We start from the raw sequence: 19,810 nt of genomic DNA, 5'->3' as shown, positions 1-19,810 counted from the left end.
CCTTGAAAACCAAAGCTCTTACACCCCACCAGCATAGCAGTTCATGCCTTCAGACATCCATGTTTGAAAGGCTTGAGCATTAAGCTCAGCACTGACCTTTGCTGAACGAATCCTTATGCTGGTTCCTTGTTGCTGCTTCTACTCTTCTCGAAGGCTTCTGCTCTGAAGTGCTGCACAGTTTGTTGACCCTGGATTAACCTGGAGCACGGTCACTCTTCTCAAAATATGCCACTGCCACGTCTGAGATGCTGCTCCAGCCTCTCCCCCTTCCCTGCTGAAAGAAGTTACAATCGTGTGTCTGAACTGGAGCATTCCCTGAATCAGTATAAAGTTGTTTAAATTTGGTAACAGCCCTTTCAGGGGAAATCAGCTTTTTCCTGCTTGGAACAGGGGATGACAGCACTCCGGGTCACAGCTCGTTGCTGTAAACTGCAGTGTCACTGGCTCGTGGTGACAGCGAAAGGGACACGCTCTCCCTGCTTGGGGTAGTGCCGAGCGCGGAGGGGCTGCAGTCCACCGCAAAAAGGCTGTGGGGCTTCCTTTCTCGTGCAGCGTCGCAGCACCGGCGGCTTCCAGATTGCTCTGGAAGTCGGGAGGCTTTTGTAGGACATTAATTCAGTGTGAGACGTTATGGAAGGGCAGGTGTTACTTATTTTAAACAAAAAAATCACTTGTGATTATTGCATCGCTCTCACTCGCAGACCTGTGTACTCATGAGCGTGAGATCTCTATGCTCAGGAGCTCTGGCCAGGTTGGTAGCACGGGGCGTAAGACTCCATCCCCTCTCCCTCACATCTCCCGGGTTCTCCTCCAGTACCAGCAAACTGGGTTTTGGACAGACCTCATATGCCCACCGTAAGGAGCTGGCGGTTCCCACACTGGGAGTCTTTTGCCTTGGAATTTTATTTATTCCAACTTCATAAATAAGGCTGCCTGGTGAAGATGTTCAGATACCTTCTTGTACGGTCTTCTCCTCAATTATGAGGCTGGATCCAAGGCCAGGGAGTAGGGGAGTGATTTAGCTGACTCAATCTTGGCATAATTGCTTTGGGGTTTCTGTATGTAGAGATGTTCTTTTATATTTTTTGCTGCTTGTGTTGAACAGGTTTGTGGGTTTTTGCATGGCTTCGGGTTGAAATATTCACTACCAAGGATCTGCAGAAGGCCCTCAGCTTTAGGAAGGAACCCCACATGAGACAGTAAAGCTGTCTTAGTTGTATCACTTGCCTCTCCAAAATACCAGTTAAGAAAAACTGAACAGAAAGCTCAAGAATAGCAAAAAGTGAAAATATTCAACCGTGCTTCAAGTGTCTGGTTTTAAAACGCCTGGTAACACAGGCAATATTCCTGTAATCCTCGTCTTCCTGCAGAAACCCGAGTGTCATTCTCCTAATTCACTGAATAGATAGCTGTTCAGAGTCACGCTTCATGGGTAAAAGAAGTCTCCTAAGTAGAGATATGTTGTTTATGTATGCCTGTGACAACACTGTGGAAATAAGTCTTTAGAGAGCCTTTTGTTTAAAAATAGACCCTACATTTTTTAATAACGAAGGCCTATCGAGTGTGGTTCTAGATGGAGGAATCTAAAGAGAGTATCTGATGGAAGCTGTCCTGCATTGCAGTCCAGAGCGCTGTCAGCAATCTGCGAGACTTCGCTAATAACATCTGAGATTGATAACAAATTACTCACTTCCTGAGCATCTGACATTCCCAGCGGGAAGCAGGAGCATGAGAACAAACATTGCTTGTAGAGCTGAGGGTGGGAGGTGTGCTTTCTGTGCATCTCTGGCTCTTGCTTTCAATTTATCATGAAGCGATCACCGCTGAAGAAACATCTCTTTAGGAAGAATAAGTAAGGAAAAAAAGCTATACAATAAACAATTGCATCTCTTTTTATTTCCTTACAGATTTTAAATTTTTTTTAAAAAGACAAAATGTGAACCTTGTGTTGAACTTTGAAGTTACTGACTGCATCTTTTCAGTAAGGAGATACTGGTTCTGACAGTTGTGTGCGCTGAGCTTTTTTAGCATTCCAGATTATATAACAGCATGGAATTTCAGAAGGAAAGCAGTAAAATGTTTCTTGAATTGTCAGCACCATCTGAAATGCCCTGCAGTTTCTTAAGGACCTGTAATATATTCCTGATCTTCTTTTCCCCATCTAACTCAGTGCTGGATTTTAATTTGTTTCTCATTGCAGCAAATTGAAGTATTTAGAGTAATCTCAGCCAGATTTGGTTTCAGCACTAGCTCCTAATAGTTAAGCCTTTATCTTCTGCAAGGACAGAAGTCTTTTTCTCCAAAAGCAGCATCTGAAGTGCCTGTGAAGGCTTAGGAGGCTGGAAGGGACCTCTGACATTGAGTCCAACCGCCCTGCTCGAAGCAGGGAAAGCAGAGGAGGCTGCTCGGGCTCTGTCCAGCTGGGTTTTGAGTGATCTCCAAGGATGGAGACTCCACAACTTCCCTGGGCAACTTGAAATGGAGTTGCCTGTATCTCAGTTTGACAAGAGGAAAGTTACTGGGCAAAAAGTAACCAGTTATGGCTTTGGTCTGGATAAATTCTTCTCCACCAGGGTTGCCAGCTTTGTGCTTTGTATTTGCTGAATGCAAAAACTTCTTTTAATTTTGAGCTTTTATCCTCTTGGATAAAAATGTACAAACTTCCTTTGGTAGGCTGGTCTACGTCCTTTTCCATGTAGTTGTTTATCTATGTTTATCCCTTACATTTTGGGTATAAGTGAAGCTTATCTGTAATACTCATTTACGGTGGTTTTAAGACCCTTCACTCTGAACTGAACTAGGCAATATTCTATTTTACAAAATAATGAAACTGATAATAAAATATTGAGAAGATATTCCTGTGAGGTACTTTCCACTTACTCTGAAGCCAGCATGGATAAAGGGAGCCCTGAACATCTTTGAAGAGGTACTGCGTAACCTTTAAGGTGAGACTTCTGTATCCCTTACCCTAAGTAATGCATCAGTGTCCCGGGCAAGGGAACGAGGAGAACCCAGAACCTCTTGGCTGCCTGTAGAGGTTTTTACCTGATGTTCCACGCCTCATCCCATTCCATGTAACACCGCTGGTTGGCATATTGAAGGTGGTACCTCTGTGTGTGGGCATAAAAAAAAATCAGCGGGGGCATGCGGGCACATAACTCCTGAATCCGTATGCTGGGAATCAGAAGCTGCTCACGTTAGTAACTGCCCGTAGCAGAGCAGAGCCTCACACAGGACGCAAGTGCTACCAAAACAGCTCGGTCTCACGTAGAATATAAAAACATGCGTGTTACCGAGCCCTGCCTTCCAACAACACTTCTTAAAATTCCTTTTAAAGGTAGTAGTATACCATACCCCGCAGAGGTGACGTGGTCTTTCATTTCCCCTGGGATTGCTGCGAATTGATGGCAGGGCATGGCTCATCCTGCCGACTGGTAAAACGGTCGGTCTGGGGTGGTGGTTTCGGCAAGGCAAACCGGGCATCCATTTAAGATACTGAACCAATGCGGTGATCTGGGCAACCGAGCTTTAAGATCAGTTATAGGAATGAAGCTCTTAAGCTTCTCTCTTTCTGTTTGCTTGGCTTGGTGCTGGCGGGGACATCTCACGGCTGCAGACTCATTAATTTTGAAGATACTTAACCTCTAGCTAGAGACCTGGTCAGTGACCTATCAAGATTAGCATCTCCTGCAGCGAAAAGGCTTTATCATGGTAATCCTCTACTAAGAGTGCTCCTTGCTGGAAGTTCACTGTGTGGTGTCCTGCGTGTCAGTGGGTACGGATCGTTTTTCTTCTGGAGGTCTGAGCACAGCAGGCTGCCCGTGGTGGGAGCATCCGTGTGGTAGGTTGCCAGAAGTGCTGTTCTGTATGGATTAGCTTCTGAATTGGCTTATGTGACCATGCTGATCTTTGCAGAGCAGATGATAAAACACACAAATCAACGCTGTCAGCAGCCCTACTAAATGTTTTGCGTTCTTTCTCCGGAGCCTGGCGTGGGATCAGTTCAGGGAAGGTGCTACTTGCATGGGATCCGTATTTTTACTTTCAGAAGCAAGTCTGCTTTGTAAGTATGTCGTTAATGGTATTTTTTTCTTTAAGCAAGACTTTGTAAGCCGTAGTCCTGCGCTGGTCTGTATTATCAACAGTCGTAACTGAATTTTCAACTATCAGCAAGCTTTAATACTTGCTAAAATTACTTTACAGGTTTGTGGGATTTGTCAAATTTACATTTTGTGTTGAGTATGTTGTCTGCTGCTGGTATGTATCAGTAGGCACTTTCAGGATTGATTGTCATAAGAGTTTGGCTAGTCATTTTCGCTCGCTTTTATGTCTCTTGTTTGTAGATCACATGCAGACTGTGTGCCTTAGGAGGGTCTGCAGAACTGGGTTCGGAACTGCAACATCCTCTTTTCTACAGTCCTTGGGATCACGTTTCCCATGTTCCGCCAAGCTTGCTTGAGTAGGGAGGCACTGAGTATGGGCGTGGGGATGACAGATAAGCTGGAAGTGTCCACTTTATAGCTGTATGGCAAGTACTGTCAAAAAACACTTTGCCTGGGAATAGCAAGGGAGTTTTTGCTAACGCTTCTTTTGATACAGCAATCTTTGCTCTCCGCTTGTGTTGCCACCGGCGCTCACATAGTGGAGATCGGCTTTGGCACCGGCACGCCGCTGGCGGCGGGGAGCGAACGGCTGCCGCGGTCTCGGAAGCCTTGTGCCTGCTCCTGGCCCGGCTGCCGGCCTCCTGCCTCCTCGAGCAGCTCCCTGGATTCCTCCTCACGTCTGTCTTTCCGCTGGAAAGCAATAGAGGTTTTGTTTTGTTTTTTTAATTAGCATCTGTTATGAAAATGTTGTATGAAAAATATGCAAGTCTTTGGTTTATATTTCTAATGATTTGGCAGAGGCAATTCACAACTGCTTTTGAATCATCTTTCATCTGGTTTTGGGGGCTTTTGTTAGAACTAAGGGTTTGCAAATATCGATGTAGTTTTGCTCAAATGTTACCGGAGTTTGGTTTCGTCTGGTGTCACATGTAAATGTTTCCCTTTACGCTTCTTTTTGTCCACCGCCTTTCTGGCCTGCTCCTTCCTTTTCCAGCAAGGTGTGTGGTTGAGGGAGATTCCCCTCTGCTTTATTAGCCATGAATGCAACCTGTCTACTAAAAAAAAAGTGGAGACTTTACTTCTGGTTTACCTGTTGTGATCCTAATTTTATGTTCTTTTCCTGTGAGATCTATTAACAATAGCAATATGCCAATGTGTATCTCTGCTCTAGTACTAACAGACTTAGTTAAAACATTTAGAGTTAATCAGTGTGCTGTACAGCTGATCAGACTTAGTCTGTGTCCAATCCAAAAGTAAAGCTGAAGTAATTTTTAAGAAAGTTCATGTCAAATTTTCTTAACTGCTCCTAGGCCTCTTCCTCACACTGACGAGGACATTTAGAGTCTCCTGGTTGGTTTTTGTTTGTTTGTTTGTTTGTTTGTTTTGTTTTTTGTGGTTTTTTTTGCTTGAAATGGGGTTTTATAGACAAATGAATGACAGGTTCCTGTCCAGAAGAATTTACAATAGAATATAATTAAATCCCTTGCTATTCTGCACCACAAATAATTGTAAATAGCAACATCTCTTGACACATGTAGTGGCACTTCATCTTCAAAGTACTTTGCAAATCTAAACGATCACATGGTTTAGTGGCCATGGTGGTGTTGGGTTGACGGTCGGACTTGATGATCTTAAAGGTCTGGAGTGGAGAGCTGCCCAGTGGAAAAGGACCTGGGGGTGCTGGCTGGCAGCCGGCTGAACATGAGCCAGCAGTGTGCCCAGGTGGCCAAGAAGGCCAACAGCGTCCTGGCCTGTACCAGCAATGGTGTGGCCAGCAGCAGCAGGGCAGGGATCGTGCCCCTGTACTCGGCCCCGGTGAGGCCGCACCTCGAATCCTGTGTTCAGAGTTGGGCCCCTCACTCCAAGGAGGATGTTGAGGTGCTGGAGCGTGTCCAGAGAAGGGCGACGGAGCTGGGGAGGGTCTGGAGCACAAGTCTGATGGGGAGCGGCCGAGGGAACTGGGGGTGTTCAGCCTGGAGAAGAGGAGGCTGAGGGGAGCCCTCATCGCTCTCTGCAACTGCCTGAAAGGGGGTTGTGGTGAGGTGGGGGTTGGCCTCTTCTCCCAAGTAACCAGCGACAGGACGAGAGGAAACGGCCTCAAGTTGCGCCGGGGGAGGTTTAGATTGGGTGTTGGGGGAAATTTCTGTACTGAGAGAGTGGCCAAGCCCTGGCACAGGCTGCCCGGGGAGGTGGTGGAGTCACCGTCCCTGGATGTGTTCAAAAACGTGTGGACGTGGCACTTGGGGACATGGTTTAATGGCCATGGTGGTGTTGGGTTGGTGGTTGGACTTGATGATCTTAGAGGTCTTTTCCAACCTTAATGATTCTGTGAGTCCGCGTCTTTTCCAACCTTTATGATTCTATGATTGTCCTAATAAAATATTTCTTGCTTAACTTGTCAGCCTTTGAGCTACCCTCAGACTCCACAATCAGCCAGCATCTCCTGGGCGGACTTCTCTGCCGAACGCGCGGGGGCTGCTGCCTTCATGTGTCACCTTTCCTGCTCGCTGCTTGCACACAGTCATGCCTCACGCTCTGCGCAGAGGAAGCAGAGCTGGCCGTAAAGCTTGGGCTGGGAAGCTTCTGTTGAAATCAACCATGTCAAATGCAGTCATTTAGCAGAATAATAGCTAAAAGCCACTGGCAGAAAAGCAGCATCCGCTTGCCAAATGAGCACTGCTGTAGGATGCTTGTAGCATCTGCAGGGTTGTAGCACAAGAGGTAGGAATAACTCTGCTGATGGTCAGAAATTGAACTTATTCCAAAGCAGTTCTTCAGCGCTTTCTCTAGGTGGTGTTTCCACAGAAGCAAAGTAGTAGAAGATCTTGTGTTTACTGGGATTATACTTGGAATTCCCATTCTCTGCCTCTCACAGTGCGTATAAAGGTAAAAAATAAATGCATTTTATTTCTAATTAGATCAGAATCTGGATGGGAACTCTTCTACAATCGTCAACTTTTGTTAGAGCATAATACGGCTTCTTGTAGTTAGTGCCCACCTTGTTGTGGTATGTTGGTATGCAACCATCATATGCCTCTGACCTCGCAAAGTTTTAGTCCCCAGGGACGCTGTATGGCAGTGAGCTCCAGAGTTTCATTGTGAGGAGTAGTATTTATGTACTGCTCTGAGATTTTGACAGGCTTCGAACTTCATGTTCTTTGAAAAACAAAATCTCATCAAATTGCTGTAACCACTGATTGATTTGTAGTATTATTTCATCATTTTGTGATGTAAAGCAAGCAAAAAACCCCACAAAAGCCCTCTTTCATATTACTCTTTCTCGGTCATTCTCTGTTAGAATTATTACAACCTCTCTATGAATCTTTGTTCCATCTTGCTACGAATTCTCTGTTTGTGACTGGCTGGTACCTCAGCCTCCTAGAAGAGGCAATGGTTGTTTCTTTTATATACCAGCGTTGTGTCTTTAGTTATGTCCGTTCTGTTCCTTCTGTGTGTTAACATTGGGTTTGCCTTCATGAACTGCAGTTTTGCACTGAATTAAGGGTGGTCTTCAGGGATATCTTTTGAAGCACACTATCAGTTTTCTTTCCTGAGCCCCACTTTTGCAGGTAGTGTCATTAGCCTAAGTGAAGGTAAAAATATTAAAAGCATAAAGAGATGTATTGGCAAGAGAATGTGGCATATGGCATTAGGGGATGAGAGAAGGAGTTTGCGTAAATTTTTTTGTTTCTTTCCAGAAGAAACTGGAAATCAGTTTGAAAGTCTAATATTCTTGATAGAAGACAAATTCAGGTCTCCTTACAATGAAAATTAATTTGTAAGGTCATGAGTCTGGGTGTTCATTTTGAGCCTTTCCACTGCGTTTGTCGTATTTGAAAACTTTAGGTCTTTTGTACAACTGCAGGATCTGGAAATGTCTTTGAAAGCTGAAGCGACCGGGCTTTTTACGGTAACAGCTGAGACTGAGGGAGCTACGGGAGGAGAGCCAGCATTGACAGAGAGGAAGTTCAGCATTTTGTTGTGTGTTCATTTTAAGCGTAAATCCAACCTCGCGGGCCTTGGCTCATTTAGAGCTAGCTTTCCAACGCCGTACGCAGTCACACTTCTCTTATCGCCATGAGAACTTAATGCCTTGGTGCTTTTCCCCGTCCTGGCCGTTACCACTAGCTGCTGCTTTTGTTCCTCTGTTGAAGGGATTTAAAGTTCGAGTGTTAAAAAATAGCGGTCGGTGGAGATGCGTGTGCGGTCCCCTCTTCCCCGAAGCTTCCGCTCAGCACGCAGGGTGGGCCGCGCTCCCCAGGGGCCCTGCGGCGCTGCCGGGGCCCGTGGGCCCCGGCCTCTCAGCTCACAGTTGAGCTTTCTTGCTTTGGTTCTCTGCGTGTCTCCCAGCTGCTTGCAAAGACTTCAGGAAAAAGCTGATCTGCATATTTTCACTCCTCCTTGTGACAGACCTTATCTGAGTAGTTTTACATAGTCTTCCACATAGTCGTCTTCATTTCCATGCATTTTTCTCTGGGGCATTCATAGGTTGTGAAAGGTGCCTACCAAGGCTTCAGTAATAAAATACTTGACTCTCTAAGATCTCAAATTGCTGAAGGCTGTTAGTCTCAGTGCAGTTGTTTTTAACATGGGCCAGCAAAGAGAGATTGATGTTTTCCGTGGTCAGATATAAGCCATCAGGCTTTGATGCGTTGATGTGTTCCGAGAACTGTCTTTACTGTAAACTGGGGGAGGATTAGGTTTATGTGTGAAATACAAAGATACACAAATAAAGGCCTTTGAGGTGTTCAGGGAAAGGTTATTCACATAAATTATTTGAAATCTGTCTTCCTAGTAAAATAGAGAGCAAAACCGTCCTACGGGTACTGTGTGACTGTGGTGGTACTAACGTTTTTGTAAATATGGTCAGATTTGGCGCATACGAGCCAATGCCGAGGCAGGAGAGGAAGGGGCTTTGGTTTCCTCTCCTCCCTGCTGTGACCTGATGAGCAAGTTGTGTTCAGCATCTCTGTATTGACAGACTTGAAAGCTTTGCTCAGCCTCTCAACTTCAGGGTCTCAGGGATGTTCCAGCTCCTACATTAATGAAAAATCGCCCTAAAGACGAGTGTGAAGAGCTAGTGTGAATTATCCAGCATTTGAAAACAGGACAGCAGTGTGATGTGGGGGTGCGTTCCTGATCTTACACGTGTATCAAGATGCACAGATTCCCATTATTCTGTTTCTTATATTTGAAGAGTTGGATCAAAGCGGTAAAAACAAATATCCGTGGTCTCTGGTTTCGCTAACAGTTCGTGTTATCTGTTGGCCTCTGAATGTCATATCATGTAGTAATCTATTTGAAGTATCTTAGCTTAATGTTTCACTTTTGACTTTGTAATTTTCTTTAATTTCAGTATTCCCAGGAGAAATCATGGATGAAAAGCTGTCTTACAAAGAATTCCTCGATCGCAATGACTCCTGGACGATGGATGAGAGAGACCTGTGCTTTGAGCCACAGCCTGTATTCAAACCCATGGAGATGGCTGGTATGACTGTGTTACTCTTAAAACTGTAACATCGGTTATCTTCTCACTTGTGTAACATGACAGAGTCCTAGCCGCTATCCCTACGGCTGGTTCTATCCTTTTGCCTTGTACTCACCCCTGTGTTCTTTAGGACGTGTTGCTCTGTTTTCCTACAACGCGTAACATCTTGACACCAGAGTTAACTTAGCACGTCAAGCCCCCGACTCGCCCTACAGCATAGTCTAGCTGGTTAAAAATGAAGCTGCTAATCCAGCGTGTTAGAGTACACAGAGTGTGAGTACACAGAGATTTCCCCCTGCCTTGGCTCACATGGCGATGGCAGTTTTTGGTTGACTCACACAGTGTAACCACTCTCGAGTACTGGGGCTTTCAGTGCAAACCTCTCCAAATTTGTTGACAGCCGAAAGCCAGTCTTTCCCCGGCGCTCAGAAATGCCAGTTCCAGCTGTCACGTAGCTCTGTCTGCAATGCAGGTCAGTCTGTTCCAGAGGCAGCCTGTGTAGCTGCTGACTCTCTTGAAAATTAGATGAACTTTGTATAACTTGCACCTGCAAAAAGATAGCCTTTCACCCAACAACTTTCACCCAATTTTCTCTCATTCTTGGGAAAGCTTATGGGAAATTACTTGCTAGCTCTTGAGGGTATGAGAAATATATGTGCTGCCCCGATTATAACAGGCAAGATACTGGCTGAAACAGGATAAAACTTTTTAACATGTATTTTTGAGCACTGTAGACCTGCTTGCTAAATTATTTTCTTGCTATCTGAATCTCATATTTACTAAGAGTTTCGGTGGAGAAATTATATATTGTTACAATGTAAGAAATGATTCATGGAACAAATGGAACAAAAGAGCCACTAGTTTCTGAAACACAGTCGTTGGATTTTTCCCTCCCTTTGCTTTGTTAGATGAAAGAATGGGGTGTTGATGTGGTTATACTCAATAGCTAGATAACAAACTAGTTGATAGGAGCAATTTATATACCTAGCCCATCACCCAGTATTCTCTGGACCTAAATAAAGTAAATCTGTGGGTTATCTATTGCATAAAAACACATTTCCTTAGGTTTCATGTCCTTAGAGTATCTTGTGCACCTGCACATGCATAATGTACCACATACACTTCAGTACGAAAGTGCTCCTCCGTACTGCTCTGGTACTGTGTAAACAAGGGATTCTGCTGAGGGCTTAGTAGATTCCCATAACTGAGCAGAGGGATCAGAGGGGATAGACAAGCTTTAAGGACTTGTCAGCAGAAGGAGAAAAATGTCAACAGCAGACTCACAAAAGTATGCAGGTTTATTTAATATTTTTACCCACACCCTTTGGGAAGCAGTAGGATGATTTCCCTCCCAAGGAGAGAATTCTCTGGTCAATGGTGTAACAGGTCTCCTGACAAGCTTTGCTGTAATTCCTCATTCCTTGGTGAGAAATACGGGAAATAACAGCTCAGTTCAGCTACTGGAATATTCTGCCACTTCTGTGAGCAGCTGAAAGGGAGCGCGTTTGAGTCTGCTCTGCTGTGGACTTTGCTGTTGTGCGTTACAAAGACTGCGTTAGGATCTGCAGTGGGACCCAGCCCTGGCAAAGTAACAGTTATGAGCGAAGATGTACGTGTGTATTTTACATGCTACTTATAATAAAAAGACTGTTTTTAAAACTGTTGTTATGACGTAGAGTGAATAAAAATGAAACACTACCTAATTGCTTGCAACCTTTAAAGGTGCTGCAAGGCCCTTAATCACAAGTGCATCGTTATTTATTACTGTAACTACAGGTTACAGTACATTTAAACACGAAGTGTTCCTATTTAAATGATTTACAGTAATATGCTTTTATTAGTCCACAGTCATTGGCAGATTGGAACTGTGTCTCTGGAAGTGAGCTGAAGAGAAGCTTGCACGAATGTTTTGTTCATCTTACCTCTGGCTGTCTAGCAGCAGTACTCTCAGATTCTTAACGTCGTCTGGTTCATAATATTCTAAACAAGCTGCAAATTTTGAGCAAGTAGAGAGTTATTTTCAGGGCTCATGTAATGCAAGAATTGATAATTTCCTGAACTGGCCATATCCCATCCGTACAGTTCATCCCTCCCCACCTGGCTTTCCACGTTCTGCTGCAGTGTGTTTTGGTAGAAGCATCGCCTTGTCGTCAGAGCGGCATCGCTCACCAGTCGCAAAAACACCAAAACTTGAGTAGGGCACAGACCCACTTCGAGTCTGCGGGGGATCTTTGGAGGTGGGAAACAAAAATTCATCCCTAACTCCTGCTCTCCCCACTTTTCCCCTCTCTCCCTCTGGAGCAGAGACGGGGTTTGCCGTGTCATCTGGACAAACAGGGGAGAACATCAGCTTCTCTTGTAGCTTTTAAGTTGGTTTCAGTCACAGTGCTTTTGTTGTATTTTGTTGTTGTTGAGTTGGAAAAAAGGTAGCTGTTTAGTCTTGGTAATACTGTTTTCAACAGCTTACAATTACAATTTTCTGCAATTTACTCTGAAGCAAGACATTGTCTTGACATCTCAAATAGTCTGACAGGTTTATAAAAGAATTCATGCAGCTCACCTGATCTTGACATTTTGGAGCACCATGGGTATGTGAACACTTGAAGTTTGGCTGTCATCCCTGCAGATAGCATGCCTGACAAAAATGAATAACAGCCTTCAACTGAATCCCTTGTAATTGTGCTTAACTGGAAGAAATCTGTGCAGCGTCTGAAAATCAGTGTGTGACAGCCATTTCGGGAACAAAGAGTTCTTCAGCTCCTGGGCAATACAACATGTGAGAGTGTCGTGAGAAATGTCACTCTCCTGCAAGAGGCCACTCGAGTCGAAACCTCTGCCTGTCTGGAGAAGGATGCAACGTACAGCTGGCCCAAGCCAGCGAGATGTGCTGGGGGTCATTGATCACCAAACACATCCAGGGCTTTGTAAACTACGGCATAATTTGTTTGAGAGGGGAATGCCATGTTTCCTTCCCATTGCGGTGTCTTGCCCTTGACTCTTACAGTACAGTGACTAACTCATGGAAGAGTGGTCTTTTCTTTGTCTTATGCTGTCAGTGAGGTCATCCGCCTACTCTCTGACTCACGGTGTTTCAGTTAAGTAATCCATCTTATAAAACCCGGTGTGGTGGTTCTCTCTGTCCCGTCTGGTTTGAATGACCATGCTGATTACTAGAGGGGAAAGGAGATGTGTGCATACAAAAAATAAGACTTGTGGAAAAGGAATTTTCTTTTGCTGAATCATCAGCTGCTAAAGTACTGTAAATCTGTTGCAGACAACATTGATATATCCATTTAAAAATGCAGAGCAAAGCTAATGCGCGTTAGACCAACCAAAGCTGACACCAGGCAACTTGCAAACGTGGACTGAAGATCCTGACAGCCAGTGTGTCTGGTCTGGAACTAAGGGCGAAGGCTGCTCATCTGCCTGGGACACTGGGAAATGTGTTGTTTTCCTCTCTGGCTTGTAATTTGGTTAAAATACTGGCCCATCAGTCAGTTTATCCTGGTGTACTGTTCTTGGGGAGGAGAGCGTGTAGCTTGCGCAGCCTTTCCTTGGTCTGCTGTCGAGTTAACTGATCTGGAGCTCAGCCATTGTTCCTGACTTGGGTTAGCTGGCTGTGTCCGTCAGGTCAGAAACAGATGCTTCCTCCTTCAGAGGAGCAGACAGGTTCTCCATGCAACAGTCATAATCTAAATTTTAGTCAGCAATCTCAGTAACCATGTTTTACCGTTGGGCATAAATTCTAATTATGAAGGCGTTTGCCCCTGGTAAATAATCTTGAAAGGAGCTTTCCCTCAGAAGTCCAGTGGTGGTGTCAGCTGCATCTTCATCATCTTTTTTTATTCTGCATCATGTCTTCCCCTGTGTGGTGACACTGGCCTTGTTCTTGTCTCCTGCCAGACCCCTTCAGCATGCACAGAGGGGAGAATCTGCCTGACTTAACGTTTCCTACTGACATGAAGAATGTGCCCCTGTTCATGGACCATGTTGATGCTTCCAGAGATGTCCATGGTGAGTACCTCCTCGGCATTTGTCCTTGATGGTCAGGTTTTGATGTTTTCTCTATTGACTTTCATGGACTGAAAACTATTAGGCTGATAAGTCTGTAGACTATATAATCTCTTGACGCAATTTTTAAAAAAATTTTTGTGTGTGCCTAAAGCCGTTCCAATAGCTGCTTCCAGGAACGCTGTTTTGGAGTACGTTTAGGCAGAAGGAGACGAGACATCAAGGCAAGTTGAGTTGAAGCAGGAGTTACTAATGCCTCTTGCTGTCTTGGCTAGAAAACAAATACACGTGGTCTTCAGTGTTTGGACTATTGCAGTTTAAGCAGTTATTAACAAGAATTCACGGAAGCAGAAAGCAAAAGGGAAATAATTTGTCTGTGCTTACTGTCTTAAACCTTGTTAAAAAACGATATATGCATACATAATTTGCAGTGCAGTTTGTAAAGGTGAGCTAATTGAGAGAGTTGCTTACAAACTGTCTAAACTGCTTGTAAGCAGAACAAAATAGTTTTATTTTCCAAGTGTTGTATAGACTTTAAATTATGGAGGGGAGTCACTAGGGCTACTGTGATGATTAACAAATGGCCTTTTATTTCATTAGCACCACATGGATCTATGATGGTACCTGGACAACCGTTCTTGGGGCCCCTGTATTCTCCTGCAGAGGCTCTAGACCCATCAGCCTTCATTGGCCTAGATTCAACTGCAGAATTTCTGCAAGAAAAAGAAGGTCAGAAACAGATGGTTGTCTTGCTGGCTGGGTTTGAAGGATGTGCAGCTGGAAGATTTTTGTGTGTTGGTCCTAAAGAATCTTGGTGGGGCAGCTAAGTAAAACGAGTCAAGATTAGAAAGTATCCTATTGGCAATGGCAGTTCTTTGTTCAGTGTGCATGTTCTGAAGATGTTAGGACATCACAGAATGGTTAACGTTGAGGGACCTCTGGAGGTCATCTTGTCCAACCCCCCCTGCTCAAGTAGGGCCGCCAAGAGCCAGTTGCCCAGAAGAACCGAGCAAAGAACCTGCTCTTTTGGGTCCTGGGGTCAGTGCTGGTTTTAACTCTTCTCTGATGCAAGCTTTCACGAGCAGTAATCACAGAAGAACATGATGTTCTGGTACTGTTCTTAAAGGGAACTGAAAAGTTACCTGAGAATGAACTCACAAACCAGCAGAGTCAAACCTTGAGCAAAGATCAATTGGAAAAATAAAGCAGTGTTAGTGTCAGTGGCAGGACTAAATGTGTTTGTTTTCCGTAGTGCCTGAAGAACATTGGATGGGAGCTCAGCATGATGTGAAGGGACCAGATGCCTCTTTCTTTGTTGAGCCACCAGGTAAAAATAGTTTTTACTTGATCTGCAAGAACCACCTATAGACAGTTTCTGAACAGCAGAAGCAGAGATTCTCTCCTTGTCTGCCTTTTCAAGAAACACAAGGCTGTAATGGAGTGAAGTGAGACCTGACCAAGAAAAAGCTGCTTCTGGTTCTCAAATCAATTTAGAATAGAAATGCATGTTTTAAAGACGTGTTACTTAACGTGCATTTTCTGGTCTAGTGCTGTAAGGTGTGGGGAGAACCCTGCATTTTATAGACTGTTTACTTCTAATTTAGGGTAACAAATTTAATATATGCAGTTCCAAGCCCAACCATCAGTAGATGTTAGTGGCATGCCCTTTTGAGGGCATATTGTGTAGCAGGGCCTTAACCCACTGAAAACATGCTATGGTTTTGAGGAATTAAGTTAGCAGACATAGGTGTGTGCAAAAAAATATGTTCAGCAGCAAGCTCTTGTGGATTCCAGGCTGCGTCTCCATTACAGCGAAGGTGCCATAATTTCCAGCTGGAGATGTCTGTTCAAGCATTATTTGACACTAAAATAATAAATAGGATGAGTAAAATGTACTCTTGCAAAGAAACTCTAAAAGTGGAACTTTACTGCTGTCATGGATTCTAGTCTTTGTACAGACCGAGTCAAATCTGCTGACTTGAGTGGTAAGGCAGAGCACTCGCGTTTACTCCCTCTAAGGGTCTGTGCAGCTGAGGGCACCGACAAACCTAGTTTCGGCTCATGCACAATCAACAGATTTTTAAAGTAAATTCTAGTTGCAAACCTGTGCATTCTGTCCAACTATCCTTAGACTCTGGTTACAGTTAAATCTTTGAAGCTCCCTTGGGACAGCAATATGCATGCATATTATGATATTTGATCCATAATGAGGTCTTTATTACCAATTTAGGTGAACAAGCTAAGAATGCAGTGGTTTAACACTGGTCCTAGGCAGAAAGCGTTTCTGGAGCTGGTGGCTCTACCTAGGGCTCAGGGTCTAACTGGGATGCTTTGTAACTGAGCGTTTCTCAACTTGGTTATGGCAGTTGCTTCTGTCAAGATACAAATGTTTTCCCAGGTATTGCACAAACTAATCTTTTGAAAATTAACAATAAAAACCGTTTTTGTCCGACCTGACTGAGATGCTGAAGTGGGGGAGCTTACTCATCAGGGTTGCTGCTGCAGGCAGCCCCTTGAGAGGGTGATTCACATCCTGGCAACTCCAGAAGAGAAAGATGTTTGCTGGGATCTGAGTGCTTAACCAAACTTCGTTTTGTGTGCCCAGTGCCCCCCACAGTGACTGAAGCAATAAAGCCGAATTTGCCGGAAAGTCCTGCAGCAGTGGCTCCTGGTTTCGTTCCTACTGCAGGAACAGCATCCCCAGGAGAGGCTGAAGCTACTGACAGACCAAAAGGTAAAGTTGCCTCAGTCAAGATCAGTGCTGGGTTCAGGCCCTCCATGAGCAAGCTGTAAGGGTGGAAAAAAGACATGGGTTTGCCTCTTCTGAAGGAAACTCAGCAAGGTATTAACAAACTCCATTGTGGCTAAAGGTTTGTAATACCCGAATTGTGTTGGTGAGAAATAGCAAGTCTACTCAACTTTTCAACTTTTGTGTCACAGTCCAGTAACGGATTTAAGGATTCTTCACTTTCTCAAAATGTTAGCTCCAGAAAAATGTTAAGATGTGTCAAGAACATGGTTATACCACGAGACTGATGCTGTATACGAATACCTTAAAAATTCTCTGTTTTAAAGACTCTTTTTAAAATAGCATTTTTAAGGTATTCATATGAAGCATCAGACTCGTGGTACGTTTTGCACCAGTCTTTGTCCAGTTTCTTTATGCTTTATTCCAGTACTTTCCATGATTCACCAGGGAGCATCCATACTACTTTTAATACCTATTTCTTTACTGTCTTACTTTTCTGTACAATTGGAATCTTTAAATTTAATTTTGGAGAGGATCATGATATCACTTTAAAAAAAAAGGCAAAACCAAATGAGGGCTAGTGCATAATGGATCTTTTTGGTTTGGTTCACTGGAATATTGGTTTTATCTCAATGGACCCTGAAGTGCTATTTTAAAAGGAACTTTTTCCATTTTTCTAATTGCTTTCCTTTTTCAGTTTAAGTATCTAATTTAAGATTTAATATATTTTCCATTGTTTGGGGAGGATATTTTTGCATGTGACTCAATCAGTAGAACTTTTTTTTTTAAACACCTACTCAACAATATATCTGAAATGTTCAGGTCACCATGCTGCATTACACAGCATGTGGCTAGTGTTTGGGGCTGTTGAAATTAATGGCTCCAGAAGAGAAATCTAGTGCTTCTGGCTTTTGATAGTTTGTAAAAACTTGCCTTTAGACAGCTGAAATGTTAAACTAAAACTGACTGAAAAAAAACCTTTAAGGGGATCTTATGAAAATGCTAACTTAAAGGCAGAGGTTTGATTGTACTGTGAACTGACAAATGTTATTCTGAAGCTAACAGCTCAGTGTTTAGTAGATATGAAAAAATGAACAAGGCCAAGTTGGGCATGAAAGAATGAAGGGCAGCTGGTGATGCACTGGACCGTAGTGTCTTTTGTGTCAAGAGTACCAGTGCTTCTGCTGAAGTTGCAGCACCATGAAGAGCGTAACAATATTTAAAATGAAGTGCCTGTGGTTCTGGAACGTTTCACGACTTTCTGCTGTTGGGATACACAGCTGGGCTAACAAAGGTGACACCAAAAGTTTCAGTGTCCTGCTATATAGGAAAAAACCCTCATTGTCATGATATGTATTCTGTTGGAATATATATATTCTGTTGGAATGTGTTGCAGTGGATCGAGCAGCTCTGTCTCTTCCCAGCTATGTAGCATCAGGTAGTTTTTAAACGAAAACAATGCATCACTTGGCTGATGTATGTTAGGAGCAGATGGGTGTCTAACGCTGTAGTCAAGGACACAAACAAGTCACATGAAGCTGTAGTAGCAGAAGCACTTGGGTGCCTTAAGGAATGTGACAGACTAGTACAACTTGAGTACGCTGGCGTAAGGGGGGAGTAAAGGGATGCTGAAAGGCAAGAAGACAGGGAGCGAAAGCCCCATCTTCTCTAGTCATAACACCACTCTGTCAGGTATTTACATTCTGCATTTTTTTTGTTGATTTCTGTGATCTGTGTTTCTCTAGCAGATGCAGCGTGTGTTCCTGCCTTGGATGTCATGTCCGTTTCTGCAGAAAAAGCTGGGTCCATTCTTGCAGGAGACACCGAGCCTCCTCAAGCTCTGGCTGCTGGCTTTGCCCCTGCAGCAGAAGCCAGCCCTCTTCAGGCTGTGGATGTTGGGTTTGCTCCCGCACCAGAAGCCAAGCCTCTTAATGCTGTCAGTGATGCATCCGCCCCAGTGGCAGATACTGGCTTCACCCCAGCAGCAGACGCTACGCCCCATTATGCTATGGATTTGGAGTTTGCCCCAGTAGATGAGGCAGGGTTTGCCCCAGCAGCTGATGCAGAATCTCACTATGCTATGGATTTGGCGTTTGCCCCAGCAGCAGATATTACATCTCACCATGCTATGGATTTGGCGTTTGCCCCAGCAGCAGATACTAAATCTCATTATGCTATGGATTCTGAGTTTGCCCCAGCAGCAGATACTAAATCTCATTATGCTATGGATTCTGAGTTTGCCCCAGCAGCAGATGCAGAGTTTGCCCCTGCAGCGGAAGTCAATCACCATCTTGCTGTGGATTCTGGGTTTGCTCCTGTAGCAGAAGCCAAGCCTTTTCCTGCCATGGATTCTGAGTTTGCCTCTGCAGAAGCTAAGTCCGTCTCTGCAGTGGACACCAAGGTTGCTGCGGCTGAAGAGCTGATGACGTCCAAGTCTTCTTTTGAGCAAGACAAGTCACCCTTCCACAAGCCTCCTGCAGGTGAGCGTGCGTGCCTGAAAGCTTCCTTCAGCCTTGAAATAGCACGGCAAGCGGAGTGAGGAGGCTGCTCTAAGTTGGCATATCACTAGCAGCAGCACTCCTGGTAGCACACGGCGATGGCTGCGCAGATGCATAACTGTCATAAGACTCTCAAATAAAAAGCATAGTTTTTCGTAGTTAAGATTATGATATTTCTTGCGCAAAACATCTTAAGTAGAGCTCAGTTCTGCTGGCAAGATACAGACAGAGGAAGTGCTTCCTGGGGATTTTTTGTTTATAAAACACAAAGCTAGAATATCTTCATTTTTTTGTCTGTGTGTTTTACTTGGCATTCTTAGCAATGATTTTTCAGGACCGCCATGGAGACATTTTAGTTCATCCCCGTTAGTATCATCCTTTTGTATCAGTATCATCCATAGCATATACTGAAATCACCACAGATCCTGTAGGACAGTGTTTTGTAACAAAGGTTGTTATCTTGAAAACAGTTTCTGATTAGGCTGGTAGGCGTTTGTTGATAATTTTGTCACGTATCCTTGGAACGACTGTGGGCAGCAAAGTGACGAGGTGGGCATGATGGTTTTTTCCCTGTGCAGGACAACAGGTTTTCTCTGCTGCATAGATTTCTCAACATTGTCCTTCCAGATAGAAAATTGCTGTCAAAATATAGCAAATAGTACCGGGCAGAGGAAGTGTATGTCGACTGATTGCAGAAAGAGTCGGAGTGATGTATTTTCTCTCTTAGCTTCCAATACTCTTTAGTTTAACGATAGGAATAAATTTCGAGAGAGACGTTTTAACAAAACAATCCCTACTAGAATGTTGTAACTGAGAGGCATAGTTGGAGAATGAAAGAGTAAATACCAGACAATACAGGAAGATTTGCTTTAGCAGAACACTTAGGCTTTCAGGAGGGGATTCCTGGTAGAAGGTGATTCTAAAAAGCAGATTACCACTGTTTTGAAAGTGAGGAAAAACT

The 19,810-nt window shown here is 44.1% G+C and overlaps 1 protein-coding gene across 1 annotated transcript in view; it reads left to right on the top strand.

The window, feature by feature from the left end:
• MAP4 (microtubule associated protein 4) overlaps positions 1 to 19,810 on the top strand; it is a gene marked incomplete at its 3' end in the record, with an annotated part of 113,465 nt that overhangs the window by 40,900 nt on the left and 52,755 nt on the right. The window contains exons 3-8 of the mRNA XM_081996535.1: positions 9,460 to 9,591; positions 13,495 to 13,605; positions 14,203 to 14,331; positions 14,855 to 14,929; positions 16,208 to 16,336; positions 18,100 to 18,831. Coding sequence (XP_081852661.1) covers positions 9,460 to 9,591; positions 13,495 to 13,605; positions 14,203 to 14,331; positions 14,855 to 14,929; positions 16,208 to 16,336; positions 18,100 to 18,831 — 1,308 coding nt within the window. The remainder of the gene's footprint in view (positions 1 to 9,459; positions 9,592 to 13,494; positions 13,606 to 14,202; positions 14,332 to 14,854; positions 14,930 to 16,207; positions 16,337 to 18,099; positions 18,832 to 19,810) is intronic.

The sequence above is a fragment of the Phaethon aethereus genome, assembly GCF_964289735.1.
Source record: "Phaethon aethereus genome assembly, chromosome: 2".
NCBI classification, from domain to species: Eukaryota; Metazoa; Chordata; class Aves; order Phaethontiformes; family Phaethontidae; genus Phaethon; species Phaethon aethereus.
Note: the sequence above shows the minus strand (reverse complement) of the source record. Positions and strands in the feature narration are given on the sequence as shown.